At 44.6% G+C, this 20109-nt stretch overlaps 1 protein-coding gene across 1 annotated transcript in view; it reads right to left on the bottom strand.

Moving 5' to 3' along the window:
• CROCC2 (ciliary rootlet coiled-coil, rootletin family member 2) overlaps positions 1-20109 on the bottom strand; it is a 505095-nt gene that overhangs the window by 56288 nt on the left and 428698 nt on the right. The window contains 3 exon segments of the mRNA XM_029616014.1: positions 5604-5767; positions 6209-6329; positions 7728-7939. Of these exon segments, the coding sequence (XP_029471874.1) occupies positions 5604-5767; positions 6209-6329; positions 7728-7939 (497 nt within the window).

The raw sequence follows: 20109 nt of genomic DNA, 5'->3' as shown, positions 1-20109 counted from the left end.
ACACAGACTCTCTCTCACACACATGCTTTCTCTCACACAGGATCCCACTCTTCCATGTTCTTTCTCACATACACAAAGGTTCTCCTCCTAATCACACACGCACACATAAACTCTCACTCTGACATGCTTGCTTTCACACAGGCTCCCACTCCTACAAACACACACACAGACTCTCATTCTCACATGCTCTTACACACATGCTCCCATTCCCAAAAACACAACACACAGGCTCTCACTCTTACATGCAGGCTCCTGCTCCCACTTCCATACATACGTACACACACAGGCTTTCACTCTTATATGCAGGCTACCACTCTCACACAAACACACAGGCTCCCATTCTCACATGCTTTCTCTAACATGCAGGCTCCCACTCCCATATCACAAGTTCTCACTCCTTCATGCTCTCTCTCTCACAGCCCCCCTCAGGCAGGCTTCCATTCACAGCCCCCCAGCCCCCAAGGCAGGCTCCCATTCACAGCCCCCCAAGCAGGTTCCTATTCACATACAAACTTGCACCTAGGCAGGATACTATTCACATTTACATATACCCCCACCCCCATTCCAGCAGGCTCCCATTCACACACACCCCACCCCCAGACAGGCTTCCATTCACATCCCCCACCCCCAACCCCAGGCAGGCTCCCATTCTCAATCCCCAGGCAGGCTCCCATTCACACACCCACAAACACAAAACACAGGAAGAGATAGTAAAACGGGGAGCCCTGTTCTGCTGCTGCTCCTCATGTGTCTGCCCGCTGTATTCAAAACTCACATGGCTAGCACTCCTCTATGCTGATCTCACGATGTACAGGATCAGCATAGAGAACTTACCAGCCGCATGGGTTTTGAATGTGCAGGGCCGGCACAAGTGGATGAGCAGAATGGGCACCTTCCTGTGAGGGTTTTTTTTTCTTTGACTGCCAGCATTGTGGTCCACCTCCTCTTCTTGGCATTGTCTCGGGCTTTTTCCTCCTCTTGTCAGGTGTGTCTACTGTGGCCCTGTGACAGGGCCTCTCTTCTTGAGCCACTGGGCTACGTCACTGCTTCAGTCGCCGCCGGCCTGCGCTCCGGCAGTGGCTCCAGCCTCTCTCTGTTCTTCCTAGCCGTCACCAGCCTCAGCTGAGGCAGCCGTGGCAGGGACAGGCAGGGTGAGGGGTACACCATAGTGGTGTTTGAGAGGGGCATTTTTTGCTGCCTCAAAATTCTGCCGCTTGAAGCAGCCGCCTCAACCTGCCTCATTATAGAACCACCCCTGCCCCTGCACGCTTATCTCATTTCCATCCTCTAGCCTTTAGAGATCCACAGTGTTTATCCCATGCCCCTTTGAATTTTTTGACTGTTTTCTTCTTCACCACCTTCTCTGGAAGGGCATTCCAGGCTTTTACCACCTCTCTGTGAAGAAATATTTCCTGACATTGGTTCTGAGTCTTCCCCCCTGGAGTTTCATTCTGTGACCCCTAGTTCTATTGTTTTCTTTCCAGTGGAAAAGGTTTGAAGTCCATACATCACTGAAACCTTTCAGGTATCTGAAGGTCTGTATCATATCTTCCCTGCACCTCCTCTCTTCCAAGGTATACATATTCAGATCCTTCAGCTCCTCCTCATAGATCTTCCGATACACAGCATTTTCTTCACCTTTCTCTGGACCGCCTCCATCCTGTCTCTATCCTTTTTGAGATATGGACTCCAGAACTGAACACAATACTCCTGGTGAAGCCTCATCAAGGACCTGAACAAGGGCATTATCACCTCCTTTTTCTTACTGGTTATTCGTCTCTCTATGCAGCCCAGCATTCTTCTGGCTTTAGCTATCGCCTTGTCACATTGCTTCACCATCTTCAGATCCCCAGACACTATTACCCCAAGATTCTTCTCTTGGTCCATGCACGTCAGTCTTTCATCCCCATCACAAAACAGCATTTTTGGATTATCGCATCCCAGAGGCATGACTCTGCTCTTCTTGGCATTGAATCCCAGCTGCCAAATCTTTAATCGCTCGTCAAGCTTTCTTAAATCACTTTTCATTTTCTCTACTATTTCAGGTGTGTCCACTCTGTTGCAGATCTTAGTATCATCCGTAAATAGACATACTTTACCTTCTATCTCTTCCGCAATGTCGCTCACAAAGATATTGAACAGAACCAGTTCCAACACTGATCCCTGTGGTACTCTACTTAATCTAGCTCTCTCTTCAGAGCAGGTTCCATTTGACATTACACACTGTCTCCTATCAGTCAACCATTTTGTAATCCATGCAACCACCTTGCCGCTCACTCTCAAGCTTCTCATTTTATTCACAAGCCTCCTATGCAGGACCGTATCAAAAGCTTTGCTGAAATCCAAGTAGATCACATCGAGCACACATCAGGCCATTGGCTCAGGATTGGTTTTGGTGACCCCAGTTTGGATCTTCTGGCATCAGGTGCCAGTCCTTTGGGCTTGGGGGTGGGGTGGGGGGGGAGCATGCACTGTCTGGAGCTCTTTGCATAGGGATAGTGGATCCCTGAAAAAGCGAGTTGGTTCATCAACTGCTTGGAACCCAGAGCTCTTAGGTTGAATCTCCTTGTCTTTGCACCTCGGATAATGGGACAAGCTGTCAGGGTATTATCTGACACTGCCACAGCAATAGCAGATATAAATCATCAAGGGGAACCTGTTACATTCCCCAGCTGTGGCAGACCCACGGCCAGATTTACTCACCCCCGACGCCGGGCCTCTGGAACTAGCCCGACATCCTTGGCTGCGGTGGGCAGTCGCTCCTCCCGTGCTCCTGGGACCCTCCTGTGCTACGACGAGTCCCCCCAGGGCAGACCTGGCCTCCCTGCATGTGGCGTGGGGGGATGATGCCACCTCCTCCTCTTCGGCCTGTCTCTCCGGGATTTAAAGAGGCTGCAGCGGGAAAGTCTTCCGCGGCCCCAGGTGATGACGTCAACCGGCTCCACTATATAAGGCAGACTCAGACGCATAGAGCCTGTCTTGGCAACAGGTCTCCACGCTTCTCTGCTGTGTGCTTCGTTGCTGATCCAATTCCTGTTCCAGTACCTGCTTCAGTTCCAGTTCCAGTTCCTGTTCCAGTCCCTGCTCCAGCTCCAGTTCCTGTTCCTGCCCTACCTTCGGACGGTCTTCCTTGGCTTAACCCAGACTTGAACCTGACCTTGAACCTTGCCGCCTGCCACCGATCTTCAGTCTGAAACCAACTCCAAGCCTAGCCGCCTGCTTCTGACCATTCTGCCTGAACCTACCTCGCCTATAGCTGCCTGCCTTCGACCTTCTGCCTGGACTTGACCTTGGCCCTCATCTCGCCTTGCTGGGACTCTCCGACTCTGCTGCCTTCTGGCATTCCACCCTCCGGACACCTCTCTCGGGAGAGGTCCAGCCAGCTCCGATACCCAAGGGCTCAACCTGCGGGGAATGAGAGCTGGTATTGGCGAAGCTCCAGTCGGCCTCCGCTTCCCGCTTGGCCTTGCCTCCCGATGGTGGGGACCTGTGAGGATTTCCTCCACAGATGGCCCCAACACCACTTCAGGCCAAAGGTCCACCTCTGCAACAGAAGCTGACAGTCTCGAGTGTTGTCACAGATCAACTTGATTCTTTCTGGGGTGGAAAAGAATGTGCAGGACTTGACAGTGTCTCATATAGCAGGCATGGACAATGGTCAGGTGATTTACCTTAGTTGCAATGTCATGGATGAAGGGAATGGTCTCTATCTCACACGGATTTTTCTCAGATTGTTGCCAGATGTGGCCTGAAGAAATCGCATTTATTGGCGACTGGCCTAAATACAAAAGTGTGTAGGTTTTTTTTTTGGCCAGCAGAGAGATGCACCTTTGTTTGGGATCAATGCCCTGGTCCAGGACTGACCAGTGGAGAGTTTCATTGCATATCTCCTCTTTGGCTCCTGAGGAGCTGAGTATTCATTTATTTATTTAGAAATAATGTTTATCCCGCCTATAACAGAGTCCTGTGCTAGGCGGATTACAGCAATTAGTACTTAAAACAGCACATTTACAATAATATACAAAATAATAAAACAATCCGTAAAATAAATAAAATCAGAGATAGATAATACCAAATCTTCATTGTTTGCAAAATAAATATGCTATCAACTGCTTGCAAAATTTAGGAACATCATCAATATTTCTTAATACTTCTGGTAAATTATTCCACAGAGAAGGCCCGATAACATAAAAAGCTCATTTACAAGTTTCCATTAACCGTGCCTGCTTAATAGAAGCGCTTCGGAATATGGAAGGCCATCCAGGGCTAGAGACCATCGTTACTCCAGACTGGCCTCATCAACTGTGGTGTGCGCCTCTGAGGCAAATATGGTGCAACAGTCTTCTAAGGCTTTTGCTTTACTAAGTTGTTTTGGCAGATCTGATGTTCCACGAGAATCCAGATCAATTTTGTCTGTGGTTGAGCCCTTGAGATGATACAGTTAATGAAGGCCATGATAATAATAATCCTGCAAGTCAGATAATTCACCAATTCCTTGCCTTATATGTTTTTTGGGGGGAATTTTGAGTTTGGTGCTCTGGAGGTCAGTGTGTTCCTGGGAATGTGTCAGGTCCATTGATTCCATATATTTGGCAGGTAGGCCATCTAAGGGCTTGGTGCTAAAGATACAGGTTGTGTCCTTCTCTCTCAGTATAGAGAGCATATACCAGATGGCCTCTGTCTGATACTCCAAATGACTCTCAGGTTTTGAGGGACATTAAACATATTAGACCATCATTCCAGATTCTGGTTCCACCTTCGGATCGGAACTTAGCATGTCCTTCTTAGTGGGATCATAGTTGGCTCCTCTGCAGGCTATTTCCGTAACACTGCTGGCCTTGAAGACGGTCCTTGTCGCTTTTATTCAACTAGAGGGATATTGATTACAAAAGGATGAAGTCCATATTCACCTGGTTCCTTCCTTTCTACTGAAGTTAGTTCAGAATTTCATTATGTCAGTCAATTCTTCCTTTCATTTAACAGGCACACAGATTCTGAAGACTGTACATTTCTTTGCCCTTTGGTCAGGAGGAGACATCGTTTAGAATATCTCAAGATCACTAACGCTTTCAGGAGATCTGATTTTCCTTTTTCCTGTATGGTGGTTTGCGTAGAAGCGAGATGGCCACAAGAGCTATGCTGGCACACTGGTTTAAAGATGTGATTATAGCAGTTTATCGGGTTTTACACATGTAAAGTGCATTTACATGTGTAAAACCTGATTTTAAGCGTGTAAATCCTTTTGAAAATTACCCCCATTGTGTACATGCACTGTATGTGTCCTTTCCTCAACCAGTTCCTGTGCAGTCTGCACACACTTATTCCTTATATAAGAACATAAGATATGCCATACTAGGTCAGTCCAAGAGTCATTCAAGCCCAGTATCCTGTTTCCAACAGTGGCCAATCCAGATGGCACTATCCTAATAGTCCCTGCCTTTCAACTCTTAGGCCCACACATTTCTGCAGGTTTCTCTACTGTTTTACTGGTGCTGCTGACACTCTCCAGTATACTGGGAGCCCCGTATCGCTGCCATTGCACACACGAAAGGTACCTGCTGTTTTTCCTTTTTTCTTTGTATCACCCCATTTGCATACTGTACCTGCAAGTCTCGCTTCTCTTCCTCACTGGCATGCAAACTGTGCTCCAGAGAGGATATTTTCTCTGCAGAGACCTGGCGCTCTCGCTCCGCACGGTGGATGGTTTCCTCCTTTAGCATCAGCGCTGTTTGAGCAGCACTCAAGCGCCCATCTATCCCGCGCTTGCCTGAAATATGAAGAGAATGGTTAGTGTGTGTAAAATCAAAGTTTGCCAGGTCCTTAACCCCCTTTCCCTAACAAGTTAGTGGGAGACAGACCACAGATCAGGGGCAGCTGAATAATAATTTTTTGGTTGGGGAGGGGGCAAACAAACCAACCTCTGCCCCTGGCTCCCCCAAGTGCCCTAGTTACTGATGCTGTGTGGGGTCAAAAGTTGGTCAGGCCATGACCTCAGTGGCCCACCCCGTTCCGTGGCCTATGCCACAGCTGAGTGTGTTCCTGGAGTCCTCACTCGCTCTTGTAGTGAGAGATGAATTCCATCTCCATGCTAAATATGTTCAAGTCTTTGCCAGTGCAAATGGTGTTCTGTTTCTTCTTGGAAGGGGAAATAGTGACTCAGATTTTATGAACTCTCTCTCTCTGGAGAGGTGTGAGAGGAGTGACTGACCTTCTTCAGCCTCTGCCAGAGATTTCTGCAGGTTTAGAATACGGTTGTTGATTCGGTCCCGTTCACTCTGCATCTCACTCAGCTGACGACTCAAATTCATCACCTGTATCCGGGCATCATCCTGGGAGACAAAACAAATGGAAGCAAACTCCTCTGCAGACTGCAGTGAGTATAAGATTGCGGTGCCAAGGCAATAAATGTGAGGCAACAGTGATGTTCCACATTCTGGGCAGTGAGTATGAGAGGGCACTGACAGGACAATCATGAGAGAGCAGTGATGAGGGAAATGAGTATAAGAGGGAAGTAATGGGGCAGAGAGTGTGAGAATACAGTGCTACCCTAGAAATTATGAGTATGGTAGAGATGCTGGAAGTAGACCCTTTTGCGAGACCTTTTAAAGGACTAACAAAAAAGATATTGTAGTACATGAGATTTCAAGATCTCACAGGCCTCTGGTGTGGCCGCTTTTATTTGTTTGGACTATTATTGAGTTATTCTCCAATAGAAACTTAAGATCACAACATGATTTTTTGCTAACAGTACCTTCAATAAAAGAACATTGATTAGTCACAGCTTGCTCTCGGGCCTTCTCTGTCACAGGCTCAACTTTATAGAATTCCTTACCTAAGAATTGCAAGTTATCATTGATATTAGGGTTTTTCGAAAGCAGCTTAAACCTTTTTTATTTTCAGAAGCTTTTGGCAATGTTTAATGAGGCAGCTAAGATGAAGAGAATTTAAGGAAATGTATTTAAGTAAATGAAAGTTAAGGAAATATATCTATGTAAATAAATGTGTTATGATTAATGGTCTTTTTAGTAATTTTAATGTATTTTAGTTTGGTTTTTTTATTGTGTTTGTGATATTTAATGATCTATGTAAAGTGCATAGTATAATGTATTTGATTTATGTGGTATATAAATTTTTTTTTAAATAAATAAGGTTTCAAAAGCTCAGGTGCTATGACATCTTGTTTTTATTGGTCATTTAAAAGGTATTGTAGCCAGCAGAGAATCAAGTTTTCTCCAATAGGAAAAGGACTGCTAGAAGTCTACAATACAGCGTTGTAAGTGGGAGAGCTCGACGACAAAGAGTGATCAGGATAGTACAATGATTCAGCAGTGCAATACAAAGGGCAGATAGTTCTTTTCTAATATCCGCAGATACTGGAATGTGATTTTGTAACTGTTTGGAAAGTGGGCAGTCTAAGTCTATAGCTTATATTATAGATATTGTAAATATCTTTATCTAATGTAAATATCTTTATCTAATGTTATCCTCTCCTTTTTTCTTCTCTTCTCCCAAGTTTTAATTCCCTTGTTATTTGTAACTGCTCACTTCCACAGGTTACACTGTTGTTCATTGTACACCCCTGTTCTATGTAAACCGGCATGATGTGATTGTATCATGAATGCCGGTATATAAAAATCTTAAATAAATAAATAAAATAAATAAGGGGAGAGGACACAGAAGAAACACGCAGCAGAGCTAGTGAAAGCCGAGTGCAGAAAGAGCCTTACCCTGTTTCTTTGTGCCTCTCTCAGTTCTTGCAGGAAGTCTCTCAAAGCATCTCGAACTGCTTCTGGGTCAATCTCGCCTACAGCCTGTTCACCTCGGGAGGGAGAGGCCCATCTGAAGGGGGAGTATGATTGGCTTCTCTCTGGGGACCCAGTGCGGGAGGTGGGGCCACTCTGTCCATCAGTGGCCGTACTGCTGAAGGAACTGTCAAATCCTATGGAGATTGATACCATAGTGGGAGATAAAGAAAAGGGACAGGGAAGAAGGGCAAACTTAATATCAGTACTTACTTCTCATATCGCAGTCTACTGTGTTTTAGGCCTAAAAAAAAAAAAAGAAACATCATAAAAACCATCCCCTTTGATCCCTTCCACAAAGAAGGAAGCCATAGATTACTCTGCTGTCTGTTCCAAGTTCCTGGTTGCTGACTGGGGCAACAGAATGCTCTTATTCTATCATTCTCACATCACAATTAAAACAGGGTGATGGGGGCTATGCCCGATACTATATTTAGTCCTCAGTTTTGCCAGCTATCCTCCTCTTGCCCAAACCCCACCTTTTTGAGGAATAGGTTTCAAGGGGGTATAAAATCCCTTGGAGCATGCTCAATAGTCAGAGGGTTAGGTGCAGCTGAAGAAGCCAGGAGGAAAAAGCTAGAGGTCCCTTCCAGGATCCCAGCAGAGAGGGCGAGGAGCTGGAGATTGAGCAGAGAGCAGAGCAGAGAAGAGATATAGAAGAGCTGTTTTTGAGATTTCACCCAGAGTCTCAAATGAGGAGAAGTATCTGACTTTGGGGGATACTTGCATTTTTTTCCTGGTACGAAGGGAAGGGTTGCCCGATTTGAGGTGGTTTTGCCCAAGCAACCAGATTAGCGAGGCGTGGAGAGAGAATGAGAGACTTCTGAAAAGAGAATCAAGAGCCTCAATGTTGGATACTTGGATTACAGTTTGAGGTTTGGGGAAATCTGGAACCCATTTTGGATATTTTTGGATTGGGGATATTTTTGCAACAGATTGTCTGATGCTGGAAGCCACACTTTAGCTTTCCCACCCCACTGGTGAGGATATATTGACTGAGGATGAAGGTGCAAGAGGTAGGAGAGAAATGAAAAAAAATCTAGAATAGACAAGGACACTACTGCTTTTTTCTCATTTTGATCTTTTTGATAATTGTTTTTGATTTTCTCATTCTTGGCTTGGATATTTTTATGTAAGTTATAGTAAAGGATTTATGTAAAACATCACGACTGGACTCCTTTCAAATTTTTTCCCCTGCTGCTTCCAGTGAAAGGGTTGAAAGGATGGATACTGGGTTGAGTTTACGTTCTACCCATTTTGTTTCCTTGCTCCTGTTCAGGACCCTGTCTTACTGAGATACATTGCTAGCTAGAACTTGAGCTGTGAATAAGCCAGAGAGTGAGTGCGCACAGGGTCCCAGAAGATTTTCCTTCTCCCCGTCCGGACTTGGACCTGGAACTGTGGTATCCCTGGTTAAGGATAAAGAACCAGACAAGGGACCGCTACAACAATAACAGCAAAAATAATGTACCTAGCTCTATTCATCCTATAACATCCCAAAGCCCTTTACAGTTAAACATATCAGAAGTAGGGAAGTGCAGGAGAAAATAATTTGTTTTTGTTTTCGGGAAGTTTCTTTCCACAAATTTTGGTTCGTGGATTGTTTGATTCATTTTCATTCATGAGAAAACTAAAAAAAAAAACCCCCTATAATCGGCCAAACAACATAAAAGACGCCTCCCGGGGTCTCATGCCTGCCTGCCCAGACCCAGGCCTGACACGGTGACCCGATGCTGGGTCTCGATGCCAGGGCCTCGGCCTAGGCCAGGGCCCGGACCCAGACTCAATGCCACAACCCAGCCTGGAGGTCAGGTCCCGACACCGGGGCCTTAGGCCCGGACCCAGGACTGACACCGCAACCCGACCTGGAGGCTGGGTTCCGATGCTGGGGCCTAGGCTTGGAACAGGGCCCGACACCGGGGCCTTAGCCAGGGGGCCAGTTCCCGATGCCTGGGCCTCAACCAAGGATCAGGCCCAAGCCTCATAGACCAGGCCTCGGAGCTTCATCTTGGTCTTCTTTGTTTTTCGGCACTTGCAAGCCAAATGACTCCATCCGCTGGGGCGCGCCATCTGCTGGGTCCGGGCCTAGGCTCTCCTCGGATACCCGATGGATAAGATAATTTTTTATTTTTTTTTGCTTTGGGCCTTGGCCTATGCCCTAGGCTAAGCCCTGACTTTGGGCCTAGACCTAGGCCCAAATTATTAGTTTAAAACAAAACAAATGAATACGATTTATTTCATTTGGGGCCCCCATGAATGAAATAAATTAGCCTTATTCGTTGCATTTTTCAGTTTTGTTTTAAATGAATGCACATCCCTAATCAGAAGCATTAAGTGGGGTCTACAGTGAATGGCTTTTTTGCATGGTCTATGGCCGCCGCCATTCTGCGCCGCCATTTTGCAAAATGGCGGCGCAGAATGGCGCCGGCTGAAGACAACATGATTCAATTGCAAGAGACCGTTCCGGACCGCCGCTGGACCCCCAGGTAATTTAAGGCATTGGGGGGGGGGGTTCGGGAGGGTGGGGGATTTAATTTAAAGGGTCAGGGGTGGGTTTTAGGGGGTTTTAGTGTGCCGGTTTTCCTGCCCTCCCCCTTCCCGTCCCCCGATTTACGATTTTTTGACGATAAATCAGGGGAATTGGTATTGTATCGTGGCCCTAACGATTTTTGATGATTTAAAATATATCGGACGATATTTTAAATCGTCAAAAAACGATTCACATCCCTAATAGTAATACAACCAACAATGAACAATATGCAGTCATATTGTGCCAATGACATTTCCAGTTTCATGTGAACATCCCATCACTGGCTTCAGATGATACAGACTTTGATTGTAGACTTACTGCTGACAGCAGGAGCCTTGATTGACCATCAGATCATGAATGAGAGACTGAATAAAGGCTATCTAGAAATGAAAGAAATGATACTGACCATGCTGGAGATCTCACCAAAAACCAACTGATACTAGGTACAAAGCATGGCAGTGCCCGTTGAAGGGACCTCAAAGGAGATCTTTGTCTGTCTGATAGCCCTCTGCTGGAGATGGTGGCAGCTGGACCATTCTACCAACAAGGTGTTTTGGACATTGCCTTGGAGCACTTGTTGAGCCACTTGCAAGGACCTGGGTTAAGGACCTCAGTCTCCATTTGTTTAGTACTGAGTTGAAAATGGTAATCTTGTTTGGTCTGATCTTGGTGTTTTGGAAGCTTCATTGCAATTCAAGCTGGGGTCCGGAACCCCTGCTGAACGACCTCCTGCAGTCGATCTCCTGCCGGCGCCATTTTCCGTACGGAAAACGATTCGCGGCAGGAAATCGCTCCCGGACCCCCGCTGGACCCCCAGGGACTTTTGGCCAGCTTGGGGGGGGCCTCCTGACCCCCACAAGACTTGCCAAAAGTCCAGCGGGGGTCTGGAACGACCTCCTGCAGTCGAAACATGTTGGTCTATGGCCGCCATTTTGCAAAATGGCGGCGCAGAATGGCGCCGGCTGAAGACAACACGATTCAATTGAAGGAGGCCGTTCCGGACCGCCACTGGACCCCCAGGTAATTTAAGGCATTTGGGGGGGTTCGGGAGGGTGGGGGATTTAATTTAAAGGGTCGAGGGTGGGTTTTAGGGGGTTTTAGTGTGCCGGTTTTCCTGCCCTCCCCCTTCCCCCGATTTAGCTACGGACCGCCGCTGGACCCCCAGTAATTTAAGGCATTTGGGGGGGTTCGGGAGGGTGGGGGATTTAATTTAAAGGGTCGGGGGTGGGTTTTAGGGTGTTTTAGTGTGCCGGTTTTCCTGCCCTCCCCCTTCCCCCGATTTAGCTACGGACCGCCGCTGGACCCCCAGGTAATTTAAGGCATTTGGGGGGGTTCGGGAGGGTGGGGGATTTAATTTAAAGGGTCGGGGGTGGGTTTTAGGGGGTTTTAGTGTGCCGGTTCACGATTTTAACGATACTCTAAACACCCAAACGGCGACGATACGATTCCCTCCCCCTCCCAGCCGAAATCGATCGTTAAGACGATCGAGGACACGATTCACATCTCTAATTACTATAGCATATTATAAAGTCTGTGTTCAGATGTTCTTGCCAAAGTATTTTTATTTTATGAGTGGGTCTCTTATAATACTGCCCCTCTGCCTATGTTGTTCATTGTCTCAGCGAAAGGCTTCTGGACATCCGGGGGGTCCTTTTTTAGCTGTTATGCAGCTCGTCTAGTTATAGCCAGATAAACATATCCGGCTAACTAGAGGGGTATATTTAGTGGTGTGGGAGGGATACTGAACAATAAATTCTCTCATGCCCCCATATCACAGGCGAGAGCAATGGTGGTGGTTGAGGTTGTTGAGTCTCCAATCTGGATCCTGTTTCCCAACAGACCAGCATAGACTCCTGAACATCTTGTTCATCAGACACTGGGGAAGAACTCAATAAAGGGTTGGGGAGGGGAGGCTTGTGTCTATTGGGATACAAGTGTTAATCAGAGCTTCCAGCATGGAAGGAGGTTCAATTCAAGTTAATTCATCTTTAATTTCTTCTTTTAGACTCAAGTGGAAATGATGCCACAAAGGTTCCTCGTTTGATTCCACATCCGCTTGTAATTGGTGGAAATGAGCCACATAAGAAAGGACAGATCCTGAACCTTGCTGCTGGTGTATTAAGCCTCTTTCTCTGCAGTGTGTTTTTGATAAGAGTCAGAAAACATTTTTTTAAAGTCTTGAAAAAATATGCTCCAGGTTATACCTGCTTCTCATTCCATCCGGGTGGTGGCCCATTTCAGGGCATCCCCTGTAAGTACGGTTACTACTTGGCACAGTTTCTTAACTTCCTTGGTAAAGTATTTCGCATACATCTTGAAGGGCAATTCACATTGGTGCAAAAACCCTGACAGCACCCCCTATTTCCAACAAATTGCTCTGGAGGCAAGAAACTAGAGGCTGGATAATTCTTTATTATCGCAGTCTAATTGTAGGCACTTCCATTCATAGTCAGACCGATGCAATAAAGTGTGCTCAGCCGAGCGCACTGGTTAACCCATGGTTGGTCGCACGTGCTGGACATGCGTCCACAACCCCTTATGCTATAAGGCGATTAGTGCATCCAAACACGTGACCAATCCCCCACAAAGCTAATAGAGCTCATCACATGCAAATTCATATTGATGAGGCTATTAGCTATTTTCCCCCGATGCAAAAAAAAAAATGTGCGCCTGATGCACATATCTTTACCCTCAGAAATTAACACCTGCCTGGAGCAAGCATTAATTTCTGAGCAGACCAAAAAGTGTAGAGAAGAGCAGAAAATACTGCTTTTCTGTACTTTTTCCAACTTTAATATCGTGGCGACATTAAGTTGGAGGATCAAAAAGGACGAGAATGTTTAAAAAAATTTTTTTTTCAAAAGTGTGCCGGTGGTCAGGTTAGGAAAAGGGATGCTCTATTGACGTGCATCCATTTTCCTAACCCATAGCTGTGCACAGGTTAGAAAAATGGATGTTCGTAAAATTGAGTGTCCTTTTCCTAACCCACTGACAGCCACCTCTCCTGAGCGCCTGCTGCCAAGGAGGCAATAGGATCACACAGTTTCCCTTTGTGCCTCCTTTTTACCACAGCAGCCTATTTAACTATTAAATTGGGCGCCCTGGAGAGGTCATGATTGAGCACCCATTTTCCCCGCACCAATACTGCATCAGCCTAACTGCAGCCTGCAAACACCTAGCTCTGCCAAGCTCCTACTTAACTGTACCCAAATATGAGAATGCTCAGAGATCTCAATGGGGCCAATTTCAGTCCTCAGAATCTTAGTTGTGCCTCCTGTATGCCACAGAAGTGTAAATGTTGCTATTCAAAGAATATTCTATATTAAAGTGGAGATTTTCCCCTAAAGGGAAGTCTGCAAAGGTGCAGTGAAGTAAAGTGAGAAGGTTTCAGTGCTTAAAGGTCATCTTTTGGTCAGAGGGTAAAGGTCATCTTTACCCTCTGACCAAAAGAGGATAAAGAGGGTAAAGGCCATCTTTTGGTCAGAGGGTGTTACACACACACACTTTTTGACAGATAGCCTGTTACAGCCTCTTTGGGCTTGGTTTACGAGAAGGTTATAACCTGGGTCTGGGTCTTCTCCAGAGTCAAAGAGCACAAAGGAAGATATAATTGTGATCCTCTCCCAGGGTTGCAAGGGGAGGAGCAGACGTTCAAGCAGAGATACTCTCACAGTGTCTCAAGAAGCTTGAGGGAAACTAGGTTCAAGGATATTGTGTTTGAAAAGTGAAAATTAAGAACATTTTAACTGTGGTAGGAACTTGTTTGGACCAGGAAGCAAACTGTGCCAGCAGGAGTCTGTTACAGGGCTTGGTTGACCCCTGTCTACAGAACCAGAGGGATTTCTTCCTTGAGCTGATCAGGACATTGTAAGTAACTTAAGTTGATAATGGAAAGAAAAAGAGGGCCAGGATAAGCTGAAGAAGAGACTGTGTTAATGTAAGAAGTTGTTTGGTTTCCTTTTATTGAGGAAGAAAATAAGAACATAAGAACATGCCATACTGGGTCAGACTAAGGGTCCATCAAGCCCAGCATCCTGTTTCCAACAGTGGCCAATCCAGGCCATAAGAACCTGGCAAGTACCCAAAAACTAAGTCTATTCCATGTTACTGTTGCTAGTAATAGCAGTGGCTATTTTCTAAGTCAACTTAATTAATAGCAGGTAATGGATTTCTCCTTCAAGAACTTATCCAATCCTTTTTTAAACACACACTGCACTAATCACATCCCCTAGCAACAAATTCCAGAGTTTAATTGTGCGTTGAGTGAAAAAGAACTTTCTCCGATTAGTTTTAAATGTACAATATGCTGACTTCATGGCGTGTCCCCTAGTCTTTCTATTATCCGAAAGAGTAAATAACCAATCCACATCTACCCGTTCTAGACCTCTCATGATTTTAAACACCTTTATCATATCCCCCCTCAGCCGTCTCTTCTCCAAGCTGAAAAGTCCTAACCTCTTTAGTCTTTCCTCATAGGGGAGCTGTTCCATTCCCCTTATCATTTCGGTTGACCTTCTCTGTTCCTTCTCCATCGCAACTATATCTTTTTTGAGAGAATTGTACACGGTATTCAAGGTGTGGTCTCACCATGGAGCGATACAGAGGCATTATGACATTTTCCGTTTTATTCACCATTCCCTTTCTAATAATTCCCAACATTCTGTTGCTTTTTTGACTGCCGCAGCACACTGAACCAACGATTTCAATGTGTTATCCACTATGACGCCTAGATCTCTTTCTTGGGTGGTAGCACCTAATATGGAACCTAACATTGTGTAACTATAGCATGGGTTATTTTTCCCTATATACGTCACCTTGCACTTATCCACATTAAATTTCATCTGTCATTTCGATGCCCAATTTTCCAGTCTCACAAGGTCTTCCTGCAATTTATCACAATCTGCTTGTGATTTAACTACTCTGAACAATTTTGTATCATCTGCAAATTTGATTACCTCACTCATCATATTTCTTTCCAGATCATTTATAAATACATTGGAAAGTAAGTGTCCCAATACAGATCCCTGAGGCACTCCACTGCCCACTCCCTTCCACTGAGAAAATTGTCCATTTATTCCTACTCACTGTTTCCTGTCTTTTAGCCAGTTTGTAATCCACAAAAGGACATCGCCACCTATCCCATGACTTTTTACTTTTCCTAGAAGCCTCTCATGAGGAACTTTGTCAAACGCCTTCTGAAAATCCAAGTACACTACATCTACTGGTTCACCTTTATCCAAATGTTTATTAACTCCTTCAAAAAAGTGAAGCAGATTTGTGAGGCAAGACTTGCCTTGGGTAAAGCCATGCTGACTTTGTTCCATTAAACCATATCTTTCTATATGTTCTGTAATTTTGATGTTTAGAACACCTTCCACTATTTTTCCTGGCACTGAAGTCAGGCTAACCGGTCTGTAGTTTCCCGGATCTCCTGTAGCCCTTTTTAAATATTGGGGTTACATTAGCTATCCTCCAGTCTTCAGGTACAATGATGATTTTAATGATAGGTTACAAATTTTTACTAATAGGTCTGAAATTTCATTTTTGAGTTCCTTCAGAACTCTGGAGTGTATACCATCCGGTCCAGGTGATTTACTACTCTTCAGTTTGTCAATCAGGCCTACCACATCTTCTAGGTTCACCGTGATTTGGTTCAGTCCATCTGAATCATTACCCATGAAAACCTTCTCCAGTACGGGTATCTCCCCAACATCCTCTTCAGTAAACACTGAAGCAAAGAAATCATTTAGTCTTTCCGCGATGGCCTTATCTTTTCTAAGTGCCTCTTTAACCCCTCGATCATCTAAGGGTCCAACTGATTCCCTCACAGGCTTTCTGCTTCAGATATATTTTAAAAATCTTTTACTGTGAGTTTTTGCCTCTACGGCCAACTTCTTTTCAAATTCTCTCTTAGCCTGTCTTATCAATGTCTTACATTTAACTTGCCAACGCTTATGCATTATCCTATTTTCTTCTGTTGGATCCTTCTTCCAATTTTTGAATGAAGATCTTTTGGCTAAAATAGCTTCTTTCACCTCCGCTTTTAACCATGCTGGTAATCGTTTTGCCTCCTTTCCACCTTTTTTAATGTGTGGAATACATCTGGACTGTGCTTTGAGGATGGTTTTTTTTAACAATGAACTCGCCTCTTGCACACTTTTTACCTTTGTAGCTGCTCCTTTCAGTTTTTTTCTAACAATTTTTCTCATTTTATCAAAGTTTCCCTTTTGAAAGTTTAGCACGAGAGCCGTGGATTTGCTTATTGTCCCCCTTCCAGTCATTAATTCAAATTTGATAATATTATGCTCACTATTGCCAAGCGGCCCCACCACCGTTACCTCTCTCACCAAATCCTGTGCTCCACTAAGAATTAGATCTAAAATTACTCCCTCTCTTGAAGGTTCCTGAACCAATTGCTCCATAGAAATGTCATTTATTCCATCCAGGAACTTTATATCTCTAGCATGTACTGATGATACATTTACCCAGTCAATATTGGGGTAATTGAAGTCTCCCATTATTACCGCACTACCAATTTGGTTAGCTTCCCTAATTTCTCTTAGCATTTCACTGTCAGTCTCACCATCTTGACCAGGTGGACGGTAGTATACTCCTATCACTATAGTCTTCCCCAACACACAAGGGATTTCTACCCCTAAAGATTCAATTATGCATTTAGTCTCATGCAGAATGTTTATCCTGTTGGACTCTATGCCATCCCGGACATAAAGTGCCACACCTCCTCCCGACTGCTCCTCTCTGTCATTGCGATATAATTTGTTCCCCGGTATAGCACTGTCCCATTGGTTGTCCTCCTTTCACCATGTCTCTGAGATGCCAATTAAGTCTATGTCATCATTCACTGCTATACATTCTAATTCTCCCATCTTACTTCTATGGAATATGGATTGTGATTTTGTTTACTGTTATTGCTACTTGTGCTGTTTCATAATGTTTTACTCTGCATCACCCTCAGTAAACAGTTTTTCAGTTGGAGCACACATCTGGAGTGGATAGTCAGTTATTTTATTGGAGTGTCCTGGCCCTGTAAATTATCCTGCCTCCAGCTCATGGCCCAGGAGTCACAGTCACCTACCTTGGGAGAGTGACCTTAGTACTCCCCAAGACTGGGATGGTGACCCCATGTGGAACAGGGGTTACCTGGAGAAGAAATTATTAAAAATCAAGACATAGTCAATTCCGGGTTTAACATTTTCAACACATCCATTAATTGTAGAAAAGTACAGACATAGGAGATCCCTTTGTCTTTACACAATCTGTGTCTTTTACCCACAAAAGACTTATCAATTTGGGGGTCATAGACACAATTGTAGTCTCCAGCCATTATCAGAGGACCACTCTTATTAATCATTAAAAAATTTGCTATAGGGTGAAAAAAGAATTTGTGTACTCGTTCAGGGCATATATATTATATACAGTGATCTCTTGACCATATAGTTTGTCCACCAAGATAATAAATCAAACTTCAGGATCAGTAAATTCTTGTGAATGCTCAAAGTGGACATTTTTGTTAAGCAATCCTCCTTTTTTATTCTGAGCAGGTGAAAAATAGCATTGCCCACCCATTCTCTTATTAGCTTTTGACTCTCTATGTCATTTAAGTGTGTTTCCTGAATTCAAGCAATATGAAACATAGAAATGAATCACAGAAACATAGAAATGACGGCAGAAGAAGACCAATTGGCCCATCCAGTCTGCCCAGCAAGCTTCACACTTCTTTTTTTCTCATACTTATCTTTTTCTCTTGGCTCCTAGTAACCTTTGGTTCTATTTCCCTTTCACCCTCACCATTAATGCAGAGAGTAGTGATGGAGCTGCATCCAAGTGAAATATCAAGCTTGATTAGTTAGGGGTAGTAACCGCCGCAATAAGCAAGCTACACCCATACTTATTTGTTTACCCAGACTATGTTATTCAGCCCTTATTGGTTGTTTTTCTTCTCCCCTGCCGTTGAAGCAGAGAGCTATGCTGGATATGCGTGAAGTATTAGTTTTTCTTCTCCCCTGCTGTTGAAGCAGAGAGCTATGCTGGATATGTATTGAAAGTTAAGTGTCGGTCTTCCTCCCCTGCCGTTGAAGCAGAGAGCTATGCTGGATATGCGTGAACTATTAGTTTTACTTCTCCCCTGCCACTGAAGCAGAGAGCTATGCTGGATATGCGTGAAGTATTAGTTTTTCTTCTCCCCTGCTGTTGAAGCAGAGAGCTATGTTGGATATGTATTGAAAGTGAAGTATGCATTGAAAGCCACATTATCTATCAACAAATATTGAATAAGCCTAATAATTGGTAATACCTATAGCTTATGAACTCTTCGTTAATTTTACATACTCTTGCCGACCCCTGTTTTTTGTTTTAATTTGGAGATGGCAGCCCTCCATCCTTCCGCTCCATGAATGTGGAACACCAACCACTGGCCACTGGCATCCCGCTCCGTGAATGCCTCTGTGGCTACTGCCGCTCCGTGCAGTGTTTTGCTGCCTCCTCTTTATACACTTCCTCTAGACCTGATGGTCTAGAGGAAGTATATGTGCCCTATGATGCCAAGAGACCTTTTTTTTTCTCCTTATAAGTAAGTCCTCACCTGCTACATTCCATGAGACACACCTAAGTGAGTCTATCATCATCCAAAAAATATAGTTGATATAAAATCATGAAGAAACATCTCACTCCAAACATGATAGTTGACAGCCTCTCAGCCTGGACTGCCAACCTATGAATCATTTTCACTTACTTTGTCCCTCATTCCTCAGTATCTACACTCATATTACAGACTCAGAACCCATAGAAGATAAAACATTCTCCCTTGTTTCCATCCTCTCTTATCCCTTCCATCAATCCATCACCCCCTACCCATCCACCCCCTCCTCCAGGGGCGGATTGGCCTAGCGGAGGATCGGGCATCCCCCGGTGGGCCGGTTGCGCTAGTCACGTGGTCTGCCAAGCGCGGCCCTGACAGAGCTGCGCTCGACAGACCACGTGGTATCTCCTGTGCGGCGAATCCCCGGGCCGATCTTCATCGGGAATCTGCCGCTGCCCCCCTCCCATTGTAAACCCTTCTCCAACAATGATAACAGTACTTTCCTAAGAGAGAGGAGATCAATTTTGATGCATTCGGATACCACCTGCAATAGAAATAGCAGTAAATCCCACAATACCCTCTGATTTATCATCAACAAAGTGCAACAGGTAACCAAAATTTACAATTCCTAAATCGTAAAAAGGGGAATCTAGGCATAATAAACTCATATTTCACAAACTTTAAACTATAATATCCCAGTCTTTCAAAACTGGAGAGTTGTAAAATAACAGAACGTTCTTGACATATTTGTAGTGTTGCTAGATATGTTTAGTCTTTGTCTCCAGCTAGATCAAAACACACACACGCACACACAAAAAGTCATTATGGTTAAATGCAGATTCATGTACAAACTTAAATCTACTAACTTGCTAGCCTGATATATCTCAGCTTGGTTTCATATTGACATCAACACTTTCCAGGCCTTGTATAAGAACTTTCAATGTGATAAGGCCCATCAAAGAGAAGAAAAAAATTGTTGGTAGTCTCTGATCTGCTAATCCAACACTAGAAAGACCATGAATGTGAATAGACAGCATGGCAGGCTCAATGATTTTTAAAACTGCAACCACCGTCAGCTAACTTAAATCCATCATAACCAAAGCCTAAAGAATTCACACGTTCAGCTGTTGATGTTTCCTTGTCTTTCTTATTTCTCCTTTCACTTTATTAACATAGTA

The sequence above is a fragment of the Rhinatrema bivittatum genome, chromosome 9 (assembly GCF_901001135.1).
Source record: "Rhinatrema bivittatum chromosome 9, aRhiBiv1.1, whole genome shotgun sequence".
Taxonomy (NCBI): Eukaryota; Metazoa; Chordata; class Amphibia; order Gymnophiona; family Rhinatrematidae; genus Rhinatrema; species Rhinatrema bivittatum.
The sequence above is the reverse complement of the archived record's forward strand: the minus strand, read 5'-3'. Positions and strand labels throughout refer to the sequence as shown.